Genomic DNA, 21053 nt, shown 5'->3' on the forward strand with positions numbered 1-21053 from the left:
AGTGGAGAGTCTCACATGCAGGGCAAAATAATAAGTAAAAATATTTTTTATATTGTAATATTATACTAAAAATGATTAATCTTCTCTAAGGGAAAGGAAACATAAATTTGCACAATAGCTGGTTGCTGCTGTCTCACAGAGACCAGGGGCCTCATGTATAAATGGTGTGTACGCACAAAAATGTTGCGTAAGCCTGTTTCCACATTCAAATCGCGATGTATAAAACATAAACTTGGCATAAAGTCACACACATTTCCACCGTAGCTCATACCCTGGCATACGCAAGTTCTGTGCTCGATTTTGCAGACTGGCGGCACCCAGCGTCAAAGCAGTGCTACTGTTCCTGTGTGGTTACCCTTTCTTTTTTAGATCCACATCCCTGACGCGGCTTATAAAGGAATGAAGTTAACTACATATTGTTTTTTAGTTTAATGCATCTGATTGTAATTAACCTGTAACAATATAATGGTCCACGGAATGGCCAAACTGTTCCAAATACCAGAGCTGCTTTAGTGTTACTCTCACTGTACCTTCTTTTTCTTCTTTCAGCTGCTCCCGTTAGGGGTTGCCACAGCAGGTCATCTTTTTCCATATTATTTTTCACTGCACCACTTGAAACAGCTGATCGGAAAGAGAATTATCAGTATACAGCATCAAGCACATGCTGCCTCAGCCATGCTGCCTATTTGAACTGCTCTCACACGGCAAACACTTCAAAACCTTTCCTGTATGGAACTCGCAGTTCAGAAAGAGTTTCATCCCAAGAACTATAAATGCACTCAATCAGTCCATTGAGTGCTCCTTGTAGAACTGTTAGTACTTATTAGTACAGTTACCTCACTGTAAACTTGCACTACAGTTATAATATTGCACAACCTGAGCCACTTTATAAAGTGCATATTTAAATATGATGACAATATCATTTTTAAGATGAAATGCAGCAAAATATGTTTATTATATTATACAGATAAAACTTTAACTTCATTTATATAACCTATATTGTTAATAATTAAACATGTGAGGACACGGTGTCGCTGCGCTAGCAAGGATCTGGCGCTCCATTCACGGATTGTTCCTGCCTCATGCTGTATGCTTGCTGGGACTGCTGTGACACTGGAAGGGTAGAAAAATTAAACACGAAGATATTTCAATGTTCCTTAAATGTTTTGAAGAATCGGCATTCTAAGCTTACAGATAGCTTAACGTCTATTACTGAGCTGATTGTGCGACGATTGGGTATTTGGAGAAAGAAAAGTAAGGACAGGAATTGGGGGTTAGTACGTTTGAAAGAGACAGTACTGCTGCAATAAATTATTTCATCGAAGGTAGCACACAATCACTGCACCACTGTGTTCCCATGTTTAATAACATGCTTTAACTACTATCATCATGAAAATGATATCAAGTATACATCTCAGTATTTTAAGTATTCAGAGAGCTGTAATATTATGAATATAATGGATTCTGTGTCCTGACGGAGGAAGAGAAAGCCCAGAAGCACATAGTGTTTCACACACATAGAGCACATAGAAGATCAAATACAAAACAAACCATTTAACGTGCTACTATAGTTACGATGGGATTTGAGAAACTAGTAAATTAAATGATTTTAAGATGAAGTTTATGATGTTCTACTTTAATGACAAAATAAACTATGTGATTAATGTGGAAATTTTTCCCACTGTGTGCCTATTTTTTTTTGTCTGTATCCTAATAAGCTTTCATATGAAAACGACTTATCTTTTCACGGCGACTTTGATATCTGACAACTTCTTTTTTATTTCAGGCACTGTGCGACTTTGTGAACTTGAGCTTTCGAATTTCTCCAACACTCTATGCCACTCGATCAACTTCCTTTGGTTGTTACTCCACTGTTTAAACCAACAAATAGTATGTTTTTCCTTGCCTCCACTCTTTATTTGCTGAACTTCTATTTCTCCCCATGCTTTTGCCATTGCCTTTTCACAGAACGCTCAGCTTAAGGGCTATTTATATTGATCTGCATATTCAAAGAGGCGTAATTCTGGGAGGAGGCAGGGCGGGGCAGCAGGTGCGTGCACATGCGTTATTTTTCACACTGACTGGGATTTATGTAGCGGAAGAACGTGGAAGTTGCCGTTCGCACAAATTTATGCATCTGGATTTTTTTATGCGTAAACACATTTCTGCTTTTGTGCTTACGCCATGTTACAGTGTGAATTCTACGCACAGCGTTATGCATGAGAATTTCACCACATTCTCCATGTTCACCCCTGTGTCTGTGTGCGTTTTCCTGGTACCTTCAGCAATGCTTCTCGTAGTGTGGTCTATCCTGCCAGAATAGGCTGTGCCCCTCCACCACGACCCACAGTTAGATTAAACAAGCTGCATAACCTTAAGTTGTCCCAAAGGCATATTCTTTAGGTTAATTTGGCAACGACAAGTTGACCTTGCGTGAGTGAGCCAAGCCCTGATGAAACACCATGGATTTATTTTTGCCTTGTGTCACAGAGTTTTGTTTGGATTGAGCAATGCTCCGGTCACAAGCCTTTAACAGTGGGCTCCCAGGAGGCCAACTGAGCTCTTCACCCAAGCAGAGCACACAACACACCCGTACTCCCCAGTCGAGCAAAAAGAAAACTCTTGTCAGCTCAAGTCACTAATCAGGCTTCTGACTGCAAGGATGTCGTTTCTTCACAGCAGGCCCCTTCTGTCTGAGCGATGCTACATTTGCACCCAATGTTCCCAGCACAAACTGTGGCTCCTGGTGGTCTTTGTTTATTGAAGCAAAATGCAAATGGATTCCACGTCAGATAGCTGTATGCAACATTTTTGTAATATAGGCGGAAACACAAGATATATTTCTTCTTTTCATTCCTATCTATTATGGCAACAAAAATGGCTTGCTGATACTGTATTTGAGTGAATAAACTGTTCAAGCAGCTTTCTGTGGCAGACAGGAATAATAAAAAGGTGTTTTCCTGGTGAATGCAAAGTGCTTCATTAGTTTCCATTCTATTTTCAGTGCAGGCTATTGATGTGATTATAATAGTTTTTAAGACAAGTGTGAGAATTAGTCATGCATTAGAAACATCTTGTTAATTCATGCTAAGATTAATTTGAAGCACAACTTAATGCATGAAAGAAAAAAATGGAGTGTTTTTCACCATCTTGGAGGGTTAAATGGATGGAATGGATGAATAAATGCCGCTAGCCATAGAAATGCAGTAATTACACAAAATTATAATTGCAAAAAATTAAGCTTTGCACATTATCTCCAGATTTGCACTAATTTTCCTCTGGATACTCTGCTTTGCCTCCCACATCCCCAAACACATGCCATGTTCAGCTAATCTGTCAACCTAAACTAGCCCTGTATCGGGGTGAGTGTGGACCCCACAATGGACTGATGTCCTGTCCAAGGATGTTTTCTGCCTTAAACCCAGTACAGCTGGGATGGACTCCAGACTCTCATGACGCTGAATTATATTAGGTGGGTTTCAGAGTATTATTTTACAACATTAGAACAATCTAGATAAGAACAGGTCATTCAACCCAACAAAGCTCTCCAGTCCTATCCACCTAATTCTTCTAAAATAACATCAAGTCGGGGTTTGAAAGTCTCTAAACTCTTACTGTCTACCACATTACTTGGTCACTTATTCCATGCATCTATGGTTCTCTGTTTGCTACGTTTTTGTGAAATTTAACAATAACAAGTTTCCAATTATGTTCCCTTATTCATGTTGAGCTCATTTTAAAGTCATATTCTTGATCCACTGTACTAATTCCCTTAATAACTTCATAATTTTAAACACTTCAATCAGGTCTCCTCTTAGTCTTGTTTTGCTTAAATTGAAAAGGCTCAGCTCTTTTAATCTTTCCTCATAACTCATCCCCTGTAGCCCTGGAATCAGCCTAGTCGCTCTTCTCTGGACCTTTTCTAGCGCTGCTATGTCCTTTTTGTAGCCTGGAGACCAAAACTGCACACAGGACTCCAGATGAGGCCTCACCAGTGTGTTATAAAGGTTGAGCAGAACCTCCTTGGACTTGTACTTCACATATCAGGGCGCTATATTAACATGACATTCTGTTAGCCTTCTTAACGGCTTCTGAACACTGTCTGGAAGTTGATAGTGTCGAGACCACTGCAACTATTAAATCCTTCTCATAAGGTGTACTCTCGAATTTTCAGTGCTCTCATTGTATGTTCAAACCTAACATTTTTACTTCCTATGTGTAATACTTTACATTTACTGGCATTAAATGTCATCTGACATAAATCTGCCCAAACATGTATGCTGTCCAAGTCCCTTTATAATGATTCAATGGATTTCAGATTAACTGCCAATCCATCTAGTTTGATATCATTTGCAAACTTAACCATCCTGTTAAAATCATTGTATATAGATACATACATAAACACACTAGGGGTGTGCCCCCCCTGACCACCTATAGTAACACAATTCCTCGCTTCACTTGCTATTAGTGCACAGTGGAATTTTTTGTTAAAAAAAAAAAAAAACATTTTTACAATACTTCACACAGTGAGGGCCTGGGATGTGAACTCACAACCTCCCTCCTTACTACAAGACAGCTGCACTACCATTGTGCCACATGCATGGCTTGATGAATGCTAAGACACAACTCAAACACTACTGTTCTTAGCAGAGAATGTAATGTGTCTGTAATGTGTTTTTTTTTTGACGTATTCACGTTAAATTGGTTGTATTGCTATGACAGTATCATTGTTGTATTCTCCTAATGAAGATGAAAAAAAAATATATATATAGATGTATGGTATATGACATCCTGTTCTGAAGAAAAATGAGCATTGCATGATAATAATTTAGCTACATATACAGTATATATATATTATACTGTATATATATATATTTTTGTATTTATATAAGTAGATATAAATAAAGAGTATAAATAGAGAGTAGATGTATATATATATATATATATATAGTGGTAAGACAGCCCACGACACAGACAGACACTGAATGTCCCAAAAACACACATGTTTATTGCCTTCTATATAATATACAGCACCACAATACTTAAATCAGCCAATCTCAGTCCTTTCTTTCTTTCAGTCTCTCAGTACTTCTACCGCCTTTACTCCTCTACTCTCCTCTCCTCCCAAGCTCTGTCTTCTTCCTCCCGACTCCGGATTGTCTACTGGAGTGAGGTGGCCCCTTTTATAATAACCCGGATGTGCTCCAGGTGCTCTGTGACGATCTCAAGGTGGCACTTCCCGGTGGAGCGGAAGTGCCGCATGAGCACCCGGCCTGGAATTCCTTTCGGTATCACTTCCAAGTGTGATGGAAGTGCTGCCATCCAAGGTTCCATAATCGTCCAGGCACCCCCTGGTGGATGCCCTATACATACAGTATATATATTATACTGTAGATACACTATATATAATTTAATAACAGTAAACGTGTATGTATGTGTGTGCTCCTAGACACTAAGGAGAGGTTAGGCAGTGTACTGGACTCTAAGTTTGCCAGTTCCATCTTCATCTTCCATTCACTATGTGACCCTGAGCAAAGCACTTAACTACCTGAGCTCCAGTTCTAGAAAAAACTATAAACAGTTATATGTTATCTCTGTGAAAAGTGCCTTGGGATGATGCGCTATATAAAACAAAGTTTATTTAGATCTCCCAGAGATCTTATACATAATTCATATCAAATTTCAGTCTACCCAGTTTTAATAAGGTAGTTAAGAAAGCAAAGCAAAGATTTATCACCTTCAGGAAAAGTGCAAGCTTGCAAGCATTTTTAAAACGATACAGCCAGCATAATATTGTCAAATCTGGTGCTTAATCCAGTTCAAGAACATGGGGGACCATTGCTTATCCTGGCAGCATTAGGCACCATGTAGGAAACAGCTTTGGACAAGCTACCAGTCCATGATAAGGCCCACTCACACTCACACCCACACCGGGCCAATCTAGAGCTGCAGATAGTCCAGTAATACATTTGTAGGCCATGCTGACTTTACAATGTGGAAACCTGTACTTCGCTCAATTACCAGTTCTTCCAGTGATGAAAACATCTAAACCATTTCACTAATGCTAGCTACTTCTTACAGTGGATCCAGAAAGTATTCAGACCCCTTCACTTTTGGCACACTTTACTATGTAGCAGATTTATTTTTAAATGGATAAATTTGCCATTTTTCCTCATTGACCTACACTCAATAGTCCAAAATGGCTAAAGTGAAAACATCTTCTTAAAGGTTTGCTAATTTATAATACATCAAAAACAGAAATCTCTAATTCACCTAAGTATTCAGATCCTTTGCTGTGTCACTCCATATGGTGCTCAGGTACATCCCGTTTGCTTTAATAACCCCTAACATGCCTGCAGAATGTGATTGGAGTCCACCTGTAGCAAAATGAATTGACTGAACTGAATTTAGAAAGGCACACACCTCTGTACCTAAGTTCCCATGATTCACCCTGCATGTCAGGACACAAGCCAAGCCACAAAGTCCAAGGAACTCTCGACATACCTGTGCAATCAAACTGTGGTGAGGCATAGATCATGGGAAGGGGATAAAACCATTTCTAAAGCTTTGAGTGTTTTGAGGAGACAGTGGTCTTGATAATTCTAAACAAATCCAAATCATATTATGTGACATCATCCATCCATCCATTATCCAACCCGCTATATCCTAACTACAGGGTAACGGGGGTCTGCTGGAGCCAATCCCAGCCAACACAGGAAGCAAGGCAGGAAACAAACTCCGGGCAGGGCGCCAGCCCACCACGGGGCGCGCACACACACACACACACACACACACCAAGTACAACTGTTAAATTCTGCTCCATACTTGTAAATTTATATTGTATTAAGGATTTGTTCTGCTCTGTGTATTGTATTGTATCGCCCCCCGCCACACCTTCTTTTTGAACTGCCTTTCCTGAGGTTTCTTCCATTTTTTCCCTACTAGGGTTATTTTGGGAGTTTCTCCTTGTCTTCTGAGAGAGTCAAGGCTGGGGGGCTGTCAAGAGGCAGGGCCTGTTAAAGCCCATTTTGGCACTTCTTGTGTGATTTTGGGCTATACAAAAATAAATTGTATTGTATTGTATTGTGTTGTATAATTGTCACATGACAGAATTTTTGATCCACCAGGACTATTCCTAGAGTTGTCCATCTGACAAAGCTGAGTAACCGGGCAAGAATGGCTTTAAGTCAAGGAGGTGATCAAGAACTCATTGGTCACTCTAACACAGCTTCAGAAGTCCTCTTCTGAAATGGGAGAACCTGTCAGAAGGACAACCATCTTGGCAGCATTCAGTCAATTAGGAATTTATAGTGGAGGAGCTAAATGGAAGCCACTCTTCACATGGAGTGAAATTCATATGACAGTTTATAGCACTCAGAGAGCATGAGGGGAAAGATTCCCTGCTCTAAAGAGACAAAAATGGAACTGTCTGAGCAGAACATATCTGGTGAACACCAGGCACTGCTCATCATCTGCCTAATAACATCCCTACAGTGAAACATGGTAGTGGGAGCAACATGCCATTGGAGTGCTTTTCAGCAGAACGGACAGGGAGACTGGTTAGAATTGAGGGAAGGATGAAGGGAGCCAAATACTGAGAGGTCCTTGAAGAAAACCGGCTCCATAGAACACATGCAACCTCAGACTTAGGCAATGGTTCATGTTGATCTTCTGGGTTCAGCTCCTTAGAATGGTTGGTACGTGTCCCACAGTATGCTATTCATTTATTTAATGTCTTCCTGCACTTTGTATTACTTTCTGGTGCTAACTCAAAAACTTTTATGTTCATGTAAGTATTTTTTATTTGTCATTGCTGTGATACTTGTTTCTATTCAGTGTTATTTAGCTTTTCCCGTGCTTGTGTACCTGTTGTACCCTTATGAGTATTTGTAAAGTGCTTTGAAAATTGGAAAGGTATTGATAAAATTAAAATATGTTATTATTACCTGAGAGGAAAGCTACAGAAAAACCCACACAGACACGGGGAGGGCAGGCGAACTGGACTGTGACAGTGAGAGGGCATGGCACGCAAAACCAGGAGACAGGATCTTTTTAGTAGATTTTGTTTTTTATTTTACTCAATAGAAAAAACTTATTTGCAACCTTAAGAAAGTCAAGGACAGTGCACATGTAATTGCATGTCAAAATTAAAAAGCGCTTCTTTTGAAACCTACCGAGTGGTATGCAGTAAAGAGTTATTATTACATTTTTTAACAATGAATATTTCCAGGTAATTGATGTTATTTTCACTGCACTCAGGTCAAATACTGTTTGGCTTCTCTGGAGCTCAGCTATATGGTGCTGCCTCTTATTATTCCCTTGTGCTTGCCATACAGTTTCTGAAGCTTAGTAGGGTATAAAATCGGACGAGAAAAAAGTCTACCTTTTCCATGTGGCTTAATGTGTAGAAGGAGTCCTTATTAAGGCCATGTCACATTAGATAACTTTTCCAGTGACTTTCATTTATATGATCTTGGCGAGGCAATTGGTTGAGTGCTCCTGTGAAGACAGTCACGTTAAGTGACATACCCGGCAACTCACTTCAAGTAGTCCACAAAGAGGTTGGATTTTGGGCTCTGTGTGCATGACAACCAATGAATGCTCATCTGGAAGTACAACGCATATCATGCAGCAGTGAGGAATAATAGACACAAGTGTTTTGGACCACACAAACAGAAGAAAAGCTTGTCTGTCTGATGTCTTGTGTTTTATGTACCGTGACAGAAAAGAAAAAACAAAATAAGGGCCAAATCTGTAACTGACCTTCGAACAGAGCCAACACTGTAGAGCAGCATGTTATTGGCTGTCAAAAAGGGGCAAGGACAACTGTGCTTGAAGGCAAGACCTCAGTCAGTAAATGTGACATGGACCAGCAACAAGATCAGCAATCTCAGTGTGCAAGTCTTGAAATGTGACATCAGCTTTAGACACCCAGATTACATTTAGGGAACTTGCACATAGACAGGAATGAAGCAATGCACAACCACGGCTAATTTCTTTCAGTTCATTGTTTGAGAGCTGATGGCATACTAATCCTAAATGAAAATGAAGATTTTCTGCAATAAAGAGTGAATTTCTTGATAAAACAAACACAAAGCCAGTTTGATCTCTAAATGCCTTTTGCCAACATATATATACAGCTGTGCTCATACGTTTACATACTCTGGCAGTATTTGTGGAATATTGGCCATTGTTTGAAAAATATAAGTAATCATGCAGAAAGCTTTCCTTTTAATTATAATAATCCATTATCACATCATTGTTTTTAAATCATAATGATAACCAAAATTTCCGAAATGGGCTTGTTCGTAAGTTTACATACACGCAGAGCTGCACTGACTTTGCTGGATACCAAGCTATGGGGAAAGCAAAAGAACTGTCTAAGGACCTGCGAGAAAAGGTTGTTGATTTATATAAAGTATTAAAAGGATATAAAAAGATATCCAGAGATCTGAAAATCCCTGTCAGTAGTGTTCAGACTCTGATAAAAAAGTGAAAAGTTAGGAGTTCTGTTGTTACCAGGCCACAGTCAGGTAGACCAACCAAGATTTTAGCCCCACGTGCCAGGTTCATTTGTCAAGGTGCCAAGAAACACCAACAAGCCATTTCAGCTGAGACACGGGCTTCTCTCTAAACAAGTGGTGCTGCTGTTTCAGGTTCACAATAAGGAGGTACATGAACAAAAATGAGCTGCACAGTCAAGTTGCAAGAAATAAAAGCCTTTACTGTGCCAACGCCACAAAACAGCCCACTTACAATGTGCCAAACAGCATTAAGACGAGACTCAAAACTTCTGGGAGAAAGTCCTTTGGAGTGATGAGACCAAAATTGAACTTTATGGTCACAACAGTGTTTGGAGAGGGCACAACATGGCCCATGACGTAAAGTACACCATCAGTCCCTACTGTGAAGCATGGAGCTGGATCTCTAATGTTCTCAGGGTCTGTGTGCTACAGCTGCACAGGTAACTTAGAGAAAATTGATGGCGAGATAAATGAAGCATGTTACTGGAAAATACTGGAGGACAACTGGCATGCATCAGTCTGGAAGCTGTGCATTGGACGCAATTGGATCTTCCAACATAGCAATGACCCAAAGCAGAAGGCTAAGTTGACTGTTTGCTGGCTACAGCAGAAAAAAGTGAATGTGCTGGAGTGGCCATCACAGTCTCCTGACCTCAATTTCTTTGAGCCACTTTGGGGAGATCTCAAACGTTCAGGTCATGCAAGACAACCCAAGAATTTACGGGACCTGGAGGCTTTTCGCCAAGAAGAATGGGCAGTTCTACAGCCTGAGAAAATCAAGGACCTCATCCACAGCTGTCACAAAAGACTGCATGTCATCATTGATGTTAAAGGGGGCAATAAACAGTATTAAGAACTAAGGGTATGCAAACGTTTGAACAGGGACATCTCATTATTTTCCTTATTACTATGTTTTGTTTAATGGTTGTGCTATTCCTTGATGTCTTATAGTTTAATTTGGATTCCATTAAAAGTAATCAAAATGACTTTGGCCTAATCAAACATCTTTTCTTTGAAGTATGGTACACATCTTACAAATTCTGGTAAGGTATGTAAATGTATCACCACAACTGTACACGGATTTAACTACATCTTTTAAAGTAGTATTTTTAGAGATAGATAGATAGATAGATAGATAGATAGATAGATAGATAGATAGATAGATAGATAGATAGATAGATAGATAGATAGATAGATAGAAAATTAAATTAAAGAGTAATAAAAATGCATGTAAAAGCAGACAATAACTTTCAATAATGTTAGCATTTACTCCCCCAGGTGGAATTGAAGAGTCACATAGTGTGGAGGAGGAACGATCTCCTCAGTCTGTCAGTGGAGCAGGACGGTGACAGCAGTCTGTCGCTGAAGCTGCTCCTCTGTCTGGAGATGATCCTGTTCAGTGGATGCAATGGATTCTCCATGATTGACAGGAGCCTGCTCAGCGCCCGTCACTCTGCCACGGATGTCAAACAGTCCAGCTCCATGCCTACAATAGAGCCTGCCTTCCTCTCAAGCTTGTCCAGGTGTGAGGGGTCCTTCTTCTTTATGCTGCCTCCCCAGCACACCACCGCGTAGAAGACGGTGCTCGTCACAACCGCCTGGTAGAACATCTGCAGCATCTTATTGCAGATGTTGAAGGACGCCAACCTTCTAAGAAAGTATAGTCGGCTCTGACCTTTCTTACACAGAGCATCAGTATTGGCAGACCAGTCCAATTTGTCATCCAGCTGCACTCCCAGGTATTTATAGGTCTGTACCCTCTGCTTTACTTCAAAGCAATAATACAAAGGGTACTTTTTAGGCAGCAGTTAATTCCACTTGTAGAGGAAGATGCAATATCAAGTAAACACCATGGAAACGGTAGCAGAGAAAGCTTTTAAATTCTTAAAAAAAAAAAAAATTAACCCTATGTGTTGGGCAGGATACAGGATTATTGCTTGTCTCTTTCACTGTGAGTTCCAGATCATAAATTAACTTTCTCCTTTGAAAAGACTGAAGTGACAGCATTTTGTTGTGCCTTTCAGAGTAAATGCTGTACAGTTAGAACTATAAAGAGATATAGGGACAGATAAAAGAACTGGATAAAGATTGGGCCGGTTACATCGCTGAATCCTCTGCCAAGCCAAAACATTTTAACATTTGGACTAATGACACGAACAGTTGACTCAGTGAATAACATAAATGTTTGCCCAGTGATGATTACTTCAATTGGTGAACAAAAGTCCAAAGAGTGGGCTTCAGTTGTCAATTCAGCGTCAGGTTTTTCATCTCTGCAGCCAACTTTTGTGAGTTGTTGGACTTTCCACCATTTCTTCCACCATCGCCAAGATAAGCAGATTAGGTTAACTGGTGACTATGTGTTGGATTGGCCTTCCATCTAGATTTGATTCTGTGACCTTTGCTGGCTAGTAAATTCAGATAATGTGATTTATTAATGTAAAGTGTAATAATCAAAATATTCATTATGTGACCTTTCATACTTAATCCAATGAAAACTTACAGTAGTTTGCAAATGAAAGGCATGAAATGCTATTCTGTCAGTTTGTTCTTCTATGTGGGTTTGATGTGCTTGGTCAACCTTCTCCAAACAACTTGGTCCTGCACATCTTTGCCAGTCAAGCACTTTTAACTCCACACATCCATCTCAACATTCTCATTTCTGCCACATCTAACCTGCACTCCCTTAACTGCCCAAGTCTCAGGTACATACTGTACATCACTAGTCTTACCACTGTCTTAAAAACCTTACCTTTAACCTTCACCTTAAGTCTTAAATCACACAACATACCTGATACCTTCTTCTCTGCATCTACTTTTCCATCTTGGGCTACCACTGATCCTAGATATTTAAACATCTCCACTCTTTTCAATGTTTCTCCCTGCAGGCTAACCTCTGAATTCTGATGATCAGTAACCCTCATACATTTTGTCTTCTTCCTATTGAACTTCAACCCTCTATCTTCCAAAGCCCTTCTTCATTATTCCAACTTCCTCTCCACTTCCTCTTTTCTGGTGCTACACAACACAATGTCATCAGCAGGTCTTTTATCCCGTTGGACTCAACACATCCATAACCAAATCCAAGAGGTAAAGACTTTAAGAAGATCTCTGGAGCTTATCTACTCTACCTGGAATCTTTTCTGTTATCCCAACAATGTTTTTAACCCGAGTCCTCACTCCCTCATACATATCCTGGACAATCCTCACATCCTTCTTTCTTTCTCATGCACCTCCAGACCTCATGATGTTGCACTCTATCTTAAGCCTTCTCCAAATCAATAAACACCATAAGCATTCCCTTCTGTTTTTCTCGATGCTTCTCTATCAGCCGTCTCAATGAAAAGACTGCTTAAAATGCAATGACTGGCATAAAAACAAACTGCTCCTCCCCTATGGTGGTCTCTTCCCTAAGACTTTTCTATGTAACACTTTCCCAAATTTGTATTGTGTGTGACATCAGCTTTATCCCTCTATAGTTTCCACAATCCTGAATATCACCCTTCTCCTTAAAATGGGTACAATCACACTGTTTGTCCACTCCTCTGGTATTCTCTACTGTTCACAGATCTTCTGTATCAGATCCCACAACACATCTACTCTACTTCTTCTAATGAACTCTTCCGCACTTCTTCTGATATTTCATCCTGTCCTGTTGCCTTTCCATTTTGAATTCTTTTCAATGCCTCCATTACTTCTTCCCTCCTTATTCTTGCCTTCAATGTCTTTATCCATCCATCATCCAACCCGCTATATCCTAACACAGGGTCACAGGAGTCTGCTGGAGCCAATCCCAGCCAACACAGGGCGAAAGGCAGAAAACAAACCCCGGGCAGGGCGCCAGCCCACCGCATGGCACACACACACCCACTAGGGACAATTTAGAATCGCCAATGTACCTAACCTGCATGTCTTTGGACTGTGGGAGGAAACCCACGAAGACACGGGGTGAACATGCAAACTCCACGCAGGGAGGACCCGGGAAGCGAACCCAGGTCTCCTAACTGCGAGGCAGCAGCGCTACCACTATGCCACCGTGCCTCCCTCAGTGTCTTTATATAAATACAAATAATACTAATGAGTGTATAATGCAGTGTATGTGAGCTTGTGTGTTATTTATAATATATGATACCTACTCTCACCCTATGTTGTGTAATAAATCTCAGTAATTAGCTATATAAGCCATAATGCTTTCAGATAGTCATGGCTAAATAGAGTTGGATGGGCTGGATGACATTTGGAAGATTTGATGGCGAAGGGCAAATGGAGCAGTAGCAGCATCATTGGAGAGAAAACAGTGCCAGAGTTTGTCAAAATGTGTCTAAAGGCAGTCCACCAAGTCACAGATGCAGTAAGAACATGGGTTAATAAAGAGGAAAATAGAAAGCAAAGGTCATTCTGATACCAAAAAATACATTTCTTTTAGTGAGTAAGGAGCTTCATAAAGAGGGCGAGGTGTGTGCGTGTTCATTTTATTTGTCTGCCTACACATGAACAAGGTACGTTTTATTTCACTAAATGCTTTTATGCCAGTAAAAGAGGCAACAGTCGCTAAATTGCACTTTTTGATCACTCAGATAGAAAGTGAAATAATTTGCTTTTATTAGGTTGTTTTGAAAAGGTTTGACAATTGCGTCAACTCAAGAATAATACCTACAGTTAAAGTAAAAGAAAAAAAAATAGCATACAGTCCTAATTGAATAGCACAGAGTCATGCAGTGCTGCCTCACAGCTCTAGAACCCTGGGTTTGAATCTCATCCTGGACATGGTCTGATTGGAATTGATATGTTTGCCCCTGTGTCTGTGTGTGGTATTCTCCCACATCCATCTGGATCCATGGGTCCAGAACAAGGCTACATAAACATCGTGGTCTTTATTCTTAGGTTACATCGCAATGGTAGATGATATAGGCATGGCTTGGAGTCATGCAGGTGCCTAATTGTGTCTCATAGTACAGTGGTTCTTAAACTTGTCTTTTCCCACAACCCACTTTTGCCTTATTTGTGTATTTGTGACCCACATTCGTCACAGAGCGTCATCCAGGGGATTCATCCCCCCTGTAGAATCATTGCTGACTGTCGTCCCATCCTCCTTGGAGAATCGCCACTGATTGTCGTCTTGGGAGTGGCAGGTTTTCTTGCTTAGAGTAGCGCCACCGATCACTATCATGAGTCCCCCTTGGAGATCATCATCCTTTAAGTTTCCCCTTGCCTGATGTGACCCAACACAAGGCATTCCTCCAACCATTCGCAACCCTTTCATATTCAGTACTATTGTGATTCACGACTGAGCACAAACCTAGTCCAGACATCATAATTTAAGAAACATTGTCATAGTATATTAAACTAAACATTCTCTAGATCTGGAAGGAAAACATTGAGAACCTTCTGAAATTATCTGGATGTCTGCATTATTCACTCACAACACTGTGGTCACAATAATAGACCAACGCAACCTGCATAAACTAATACCACAAAAACAATTGTGAATGCTGAATACATTATTTAAATATGGAAATACGTCTGTCAACCTCTAAGGCTAATTATTGGCCAAAAGTTACTTGGAGGCAGGTGTTCCAATCAATGAGATGAGATTGGAGGTATGGGTTAGAGGCAATATTATTATCTTAAAACGAAAAGTAAAAGAGTAAACTAGTAATAAAAAAAACTGGTATGCCTGCAAGGCTTTGTGATTTGTCACCTTTCAGAAAATGTACTACTTCTCTCAAGCTCCAATTTAACATGCTGCGTGCTACATGATTAAATGTTATGGTGGGAATGCAGACAAATAAATTGTGCAATGGAGAAAGACACATTCCACTCCTCTGCATTTTTGCAGTATTAGGCTACTTCAGCCATTTGTGGTTTGTTTTATTCCTATTAAATATGGATTGATGATTTGTATACAAAAGTGCAGTTTCTTGGGAAAAATAATAAAAAAAAATTACAAGCAACTTATAACAATGTTCATATTCAACATCTGATTTTGTTTTTGCTTGTTTTAACAGAACATACCTATTGGCTTCTACTAAGATTAAACAAGTATTACAGTATGTCTAAACCTGTTGTTAAGTCTACAGTTGAGTCTACTGTTGAGCATTCATGCTAGGCAGCACCTCACCAGGTGTCCTTATTGTGCGCACATTTAAAGCAGTGTTGGAGGAGACTCTAGACCAGAGCGGTGCAGGCGGTCACAGTGGCACATATAAGCACAGAGAAGCAGGTACACATTGTCCAGGGCATCAACCCCAGAGTTGGAGGTGTCCAACCATTTTCAGGACTTTGCAGAACTATAAGGTGAATTTGATCATTCAGAAGTAGTAGGCAGAGATGAACAAACCAAACAGGTCACCTTAATTCCAGTCCCCAGAAACAGGAAGGAAGTGAAAGTGTGGAACACAATTATTATGTGACTGACACTACATGTCTGCTCCAGAGATAGTGTATTGTACACTATGGGTGGATAGGCATGTTTGAATAAATTATATAAGAAAGGGAAGGCTATCAGTCCCTGCAATCCAAATTTAAAGAGTTAGGTTCCAAGCTGGGGAGAAGAACCGAAAAGACAATCTTCTCAGATGTTCTGCCTGCACCAGCAGAGTTGGAGGTGTCCAACCATTTTCAGGACTTTGCCTGAACTATATGGTGATTTTGATCATTCATAAGTGGTAGACAGAGATGAACAAACCAAACAGGTCACCTTAATTGCAGTCCCCAGAAACAGGGAGGAAGTCAAAGTGTGGAACACAATTATTACGCGACTGACACTACATGTCTGCTTCAGAGACAGGGCTTTGTGCACTAGGGGTGGATAGGCATGTTTGAATAAATTATATAAGAAAGGGCAGGCTATCAGTTCTGCAATCCAAATTTAAAGAGTTAGGTTCCAAGCTGGTGAGAAGAACTGAAAAGCCAATCTTCTCAGAGGTTCTGCCTGCACCAGTACAGGTAACACTGAGTAGATTAGAATGTTTAATGTGTACCTCAGGTCTTGGGGCATAGGTTTATGGGGCGCTGGGACTCCTTCTGGAACATGATGGGTTACATTAGAACAGAAAGGAAACCCTAGTATAGCCTGAAACTCAAAAGGCAGAGATATAGCCTGCACAGGCCCAAAAATACAGGAAAGGCTATAAAGGTTTAAAATACTAAATGGTAACAAAAGACAGAAGAGCCAAACCGTAATATTCAGTGCTTCTTCCATCCTGTGATTGAAGCTTAATTACGTTTGCATAGCAACAGACATTGATATTAAGGACCAGAAGCAAAATGCGGGCTAAAGGAGAGGTTAAGAGCAGAAACCAAGCCCACTCCTGACAAAGGAGTTTGATGAAAGGATGCGCATCTCCGAAGATTCTAGTGAGCAATGTCGACCTGGCGGGTACAATTTGATGATATAATCTCAAACATGAAATTCATTTAAGAGGACATGCACCCAGAAACTCTCTTGTTTTCCCTGTGATAATTCATCATCACCACCACTGAAGGAAGCATGAATTGCAACAGGGCTTGTGTGCATCCGCTGATCCCCATACGGAGTACCATGGCATCAGGAACGCACAACTGTACTACTGCCTGCCATCCGTAAAAGCTTGGTAATAAGCATTGTCTCAAGGGCCATGCAGTGGCCACCACTTGTTCACAGTCAATAAAATGGAGCATTGCCTTACCAGTGCTATTTCCTATAAAAGCACTCAGGCCCTTAAACTACCTTCTACCAACTTAGTGCAGGTGACACTTGACACACCAGCAATCAGTCACAATGATGCAAATTAAATATGAATACCAAATTCAAAATCAAATTTGAATGACAAATAATATTAAATGTAAAACCAAAACAACTCAGCAGAGCTTTTTTGCAATACTGTAGCTCTCTTAACGTAACTGGAAGTATGATTTACCTCTTGGTAAGTGGAGTGTGACATTGTTGCAGAAGTCTGTGAAGCAGCATTCTCTTTTTGACACGTTGCTAGAACTGTGACAGAATACATGTCCCTTCATTTCATAGGAAGATACACAAGACTTTAGAACTTCTTCTTTTCCATTGCTCAACATGACTGAGTTCCAGCAGGCTCCTTCTGTTTCACAGGTATAGTTTGGGCACAGTTGACAGACACACTTTAGTGCTGAAAAATAAATGAGAAAAAGTACAGAAATAAATAAATATTACATATCTGACTTCCTTCCACTTTGCACAAGAGCCGTTGGTATCCATTAAATAGCGAACCCCACAAGCCTGCAATATTCAGGAATACTAAATTACCACTGATGTGCTTTTATTTTTAATGGTGCAATTCAATTCAGAGAAAGAAATGAGTCAAAGAGAGGTCACAAAAGATAAATGGAATTTAGGCAGCTGTAAAAAAAATACAAAGAGAACAAAAAGCACCTCCAGTACGCTCAGTATTCAACTGCTAAAAACAATCTCCCAATCATTCTGTTTGTTTAGGACAAGGAGAGAGTAATTCTAGGGAAAGCAGGGTGGCACAGTGCAGTTGTCGATATCCCATGCCTGTTCATTGCATGCATGCAGTTCTTCCAAGTCTGCATGACTTTTCCTCTGGATACTCCAGTTTTCCTCCCACAAGACCAAAGGCTGCGATAGACTGAAACCCTGTTCAGGTTTGGTTCCTGCTTTACACGCATTACTGTTGGGACACGCTTTCATTTAAAAAAAAACATTATTTAAAGCAATACTCTACCCAGAAAATTATATCTTTTAATATGTGATTTACCTCATGTGATTTGTAGTGATAGCTGAAAAATATTTTTAATCTCATGTTTTCATGGAAAACCTAGATAATACAGTTTCTAACAGAACAGACGTCTATGAAGACTAGGGATGTCACAATATCAGAATTTATGTATCCGATGCCAATACCAGTAAAACTGTAGGTTACTTAGTACCTATTCAATCCCACGGTAAAAACAGAAATCCCATTTAATATTTTTAATTAATTATTATTATAAGTACCTGCATTATTTAATTAAACAATATTTAGCTTTTTTCTGCAATCTATCTACTATATAATAAAAAACTAAAGTCCATGTGTTCAGTCCTTCTGAGCAATCTGATTGGTCAGCTTGGCTTTAATGTGAATGGTCAGCTTCACTTTGGTGACACGATGAAAGAGGAAGTACAAGTGTGAAACACAGAAGGAGCCAAAACAGCACGAGAGGCATGAGGAGAGTCTTCTTCAAAAATGGCAAGTGTAAAAGTGGACAGGAGGTAAGCAAGGCACCTGAAGAATAATGACAGAGACAGGAAGTAAGCAAGGCACCTGAAGAATAATGACAGAGTCTGAGAAGCAAGCTCTATAGGAACGTGCTTGAGAGAGGGAGTGACAGTGAAGAAACCTTCACACAAAAGTGCACGTAGGGCAAGAGATAGAATCCTTTAAAAATATTTGCTATTACCTCTCTTTGATTGGGTTTCCTCTGAGTGCTCCAGTTTCCTTCCACAGTCCAAAGACATGCAGGTTAGGTGTATTGGCGATCCAAAATTGTCCCTAATGTGTGCTTGGTGCTGTGGGCTGGCGCCCTGATCGGGGTTTGTAGTTAGGATATACAGTAGCAGGTTGGATAATGGATTGATGGATGTCTTTGATAGCTAGTAGAATATTAAATATACAAACTGCAAACTGTAACAGCTTTAACATACTAGTATATCCACCAAATAGTTACTTGATTGTCAATTACATAAACAAATCTTGGCATTCATAAATAAAAAATGCAGGGCTTGAATTTTAATGTGTGCTATATACGGAGATTTTCTCAGTGTAACAACAATGGAGGAATTGTTAGAATCTTGGGGGGATTTCAGCATAAGGTTTACAAAGAATGATATCATCGTGGACTACCTTACTATCTTACTATGTGCACATTCTAAATTTATAATCTGACATTTTGTCTTTAGTACATGAAAAGTACTGTTTAAAATCAATAACAAGAATACAAATGTAAACATTATTGTATCTGTACAGCTGAAGTAGGGAATTCCAAGATAGTTCAGGATATTTCCTTTAAACAAACTATTTAAGGCTCTCTTTTTTAACAACACGGTTTTAAAATTGGGTTTGTCAGTGAATCACTGTTAGGTTTGTAACATGTGCTGTTGTAAGATTTATGTTTGTATCATTAGACGGTTAAGAAACTTACTAAGGAGTAACATTTAACAGATGAGTCGAATTATTATTTTTTTTAATTTCAAGTCCCGATGCTTTAATTGTCCAAATCTTCCCCTCTGTTTTTTACATTTGTCCAAACTTTAAGGCGTTCTGTGTGAAACTGATCTTGTCACTTTCACATTAATTCATAATTGCAGCCTTTTTTGTGCTGCTTTCAATGGGTCTTACATGAGTGATCATACTCTGTTCTTGGTTTATCTGTGCACAAATCCGGAATTAGAAAATGAACTGGTTTGTAGCCAATTAATTTTAATCATTCCAATATGTGACATACAGTATATGCTTTCACTAAGTTCATCACATGTTAGAGGTTATACTCATAAACTTTAGTTTGCCTTCAAAAAGCAAGCAAATAAGCATTTGCGTAGGCATATTGAGCACTGAGATACAGTGGGGAAATAATTATTTGATCCCCTGAAGAATTTGTAAGTTTGCTCACTTAAAAAGACAAAAACCGTCTCTAATTTTATGGTAGTTTCATTTTAATGGAAAGAGACAAAATATCAACCAAAAATCCAGAAAAAAACACATTGCATAAAAGTCATAAATTGATTTGCATGTCATTCAGAACAATAAGTATTTGATCCCCTACAACCCAAGTACAGGCTTGGACGTTCACTGGCACTTCACTTGAGCAGGGGGACCTTCTGGGCACTGCAAGACTTCAATCCGTTACGGCATAGTGTGTTACCAATGGTGTTCTTGGTGACTGTGGTCACAGCTGCCTTCACATCTTTAACAAGCTCCTCCCGTGTAGTTTTGGGCTGATCCCTCACCTTTTCTCACCCCATGAGGCAAGATCTTCCATGGAGCTCCAGACCGAGGGCAATTGATGGTCATTTTATATTTCTTCAGTTTCCGAATAATCGCACCAATAGTTGTCACCTTCTCACCAAGCTTCTTGTTGATGGTCTTGTAGCCCATTCCAGCCTTGTGCAGGTCTACAATCTTGTCCCTGTTGTCCTTTGACAGCTCTTTGGTCTTGCCCATGGTGGTGGAGAGAATGGAATGGGAGAAACTGATTCTGTGGACAGGTGCTTTATACACATAATGTGTTAAGATTAGGAGTATCTGGGATTGATTGATTGATTGATTGATTGATTGATTGATTGATTGATTGATTGATTGATCAATCTGTGGGAGCCAGAATTCTGGCTGGGTTGTAGGGGATCAAATACTTGTTTCACTCAATGACATGCAAATCAATTTATAAATTTTATGTAAATGTGTTTTTTCTGGATTTTTGGTTGATATTCTGTCTCTCTCCATTAAAATGAAACTACCATAAAAATTAGAGACAAGTGAACCAACTTACAAATTCAGCAGGGGATCAAATACTTATTTC

General features: G+C 39.7%; 1 protein-coding gene across 2 annotated transcripts in view; it reads right to left on the minus strand.

The window, feature by feature from the left end:
• The window catches only part of LOC120531752 (activin receptor type-1C), a 216895-nt gene that overhangs the window by 124351 nt on the left and 71491 nt on the right, over positions 1-21053 (minus strand). For both annotated transcript variants that reach the window (XM_039757443.1, XM_039757442.1), the window contains exon 2: positions 17423-17647. In XM_039757443.1, the coding sequence (XP_039613377.1) occupies positions 17423-17647 (225 nt within the window). The remainder of the gene's footprint in view (positions 1-17422; positions 17648-21053) is intronic.

The sequence above is a fragment of the Polypterus senegalus genome, chromosome 6 (assembly GCF_016835505.1).
Source record: "Polypterus senegalus isolate Bchr_013 chromosome 6, ASM1683550v1, whole genome shotgun sequence".
NCBI classification, from domain to species: Eukaryota; Metazoa; Chordata; class Cladistia; order Polypteriformes; family Polypteridae; genus Polypterus; species Polypterus senegalus.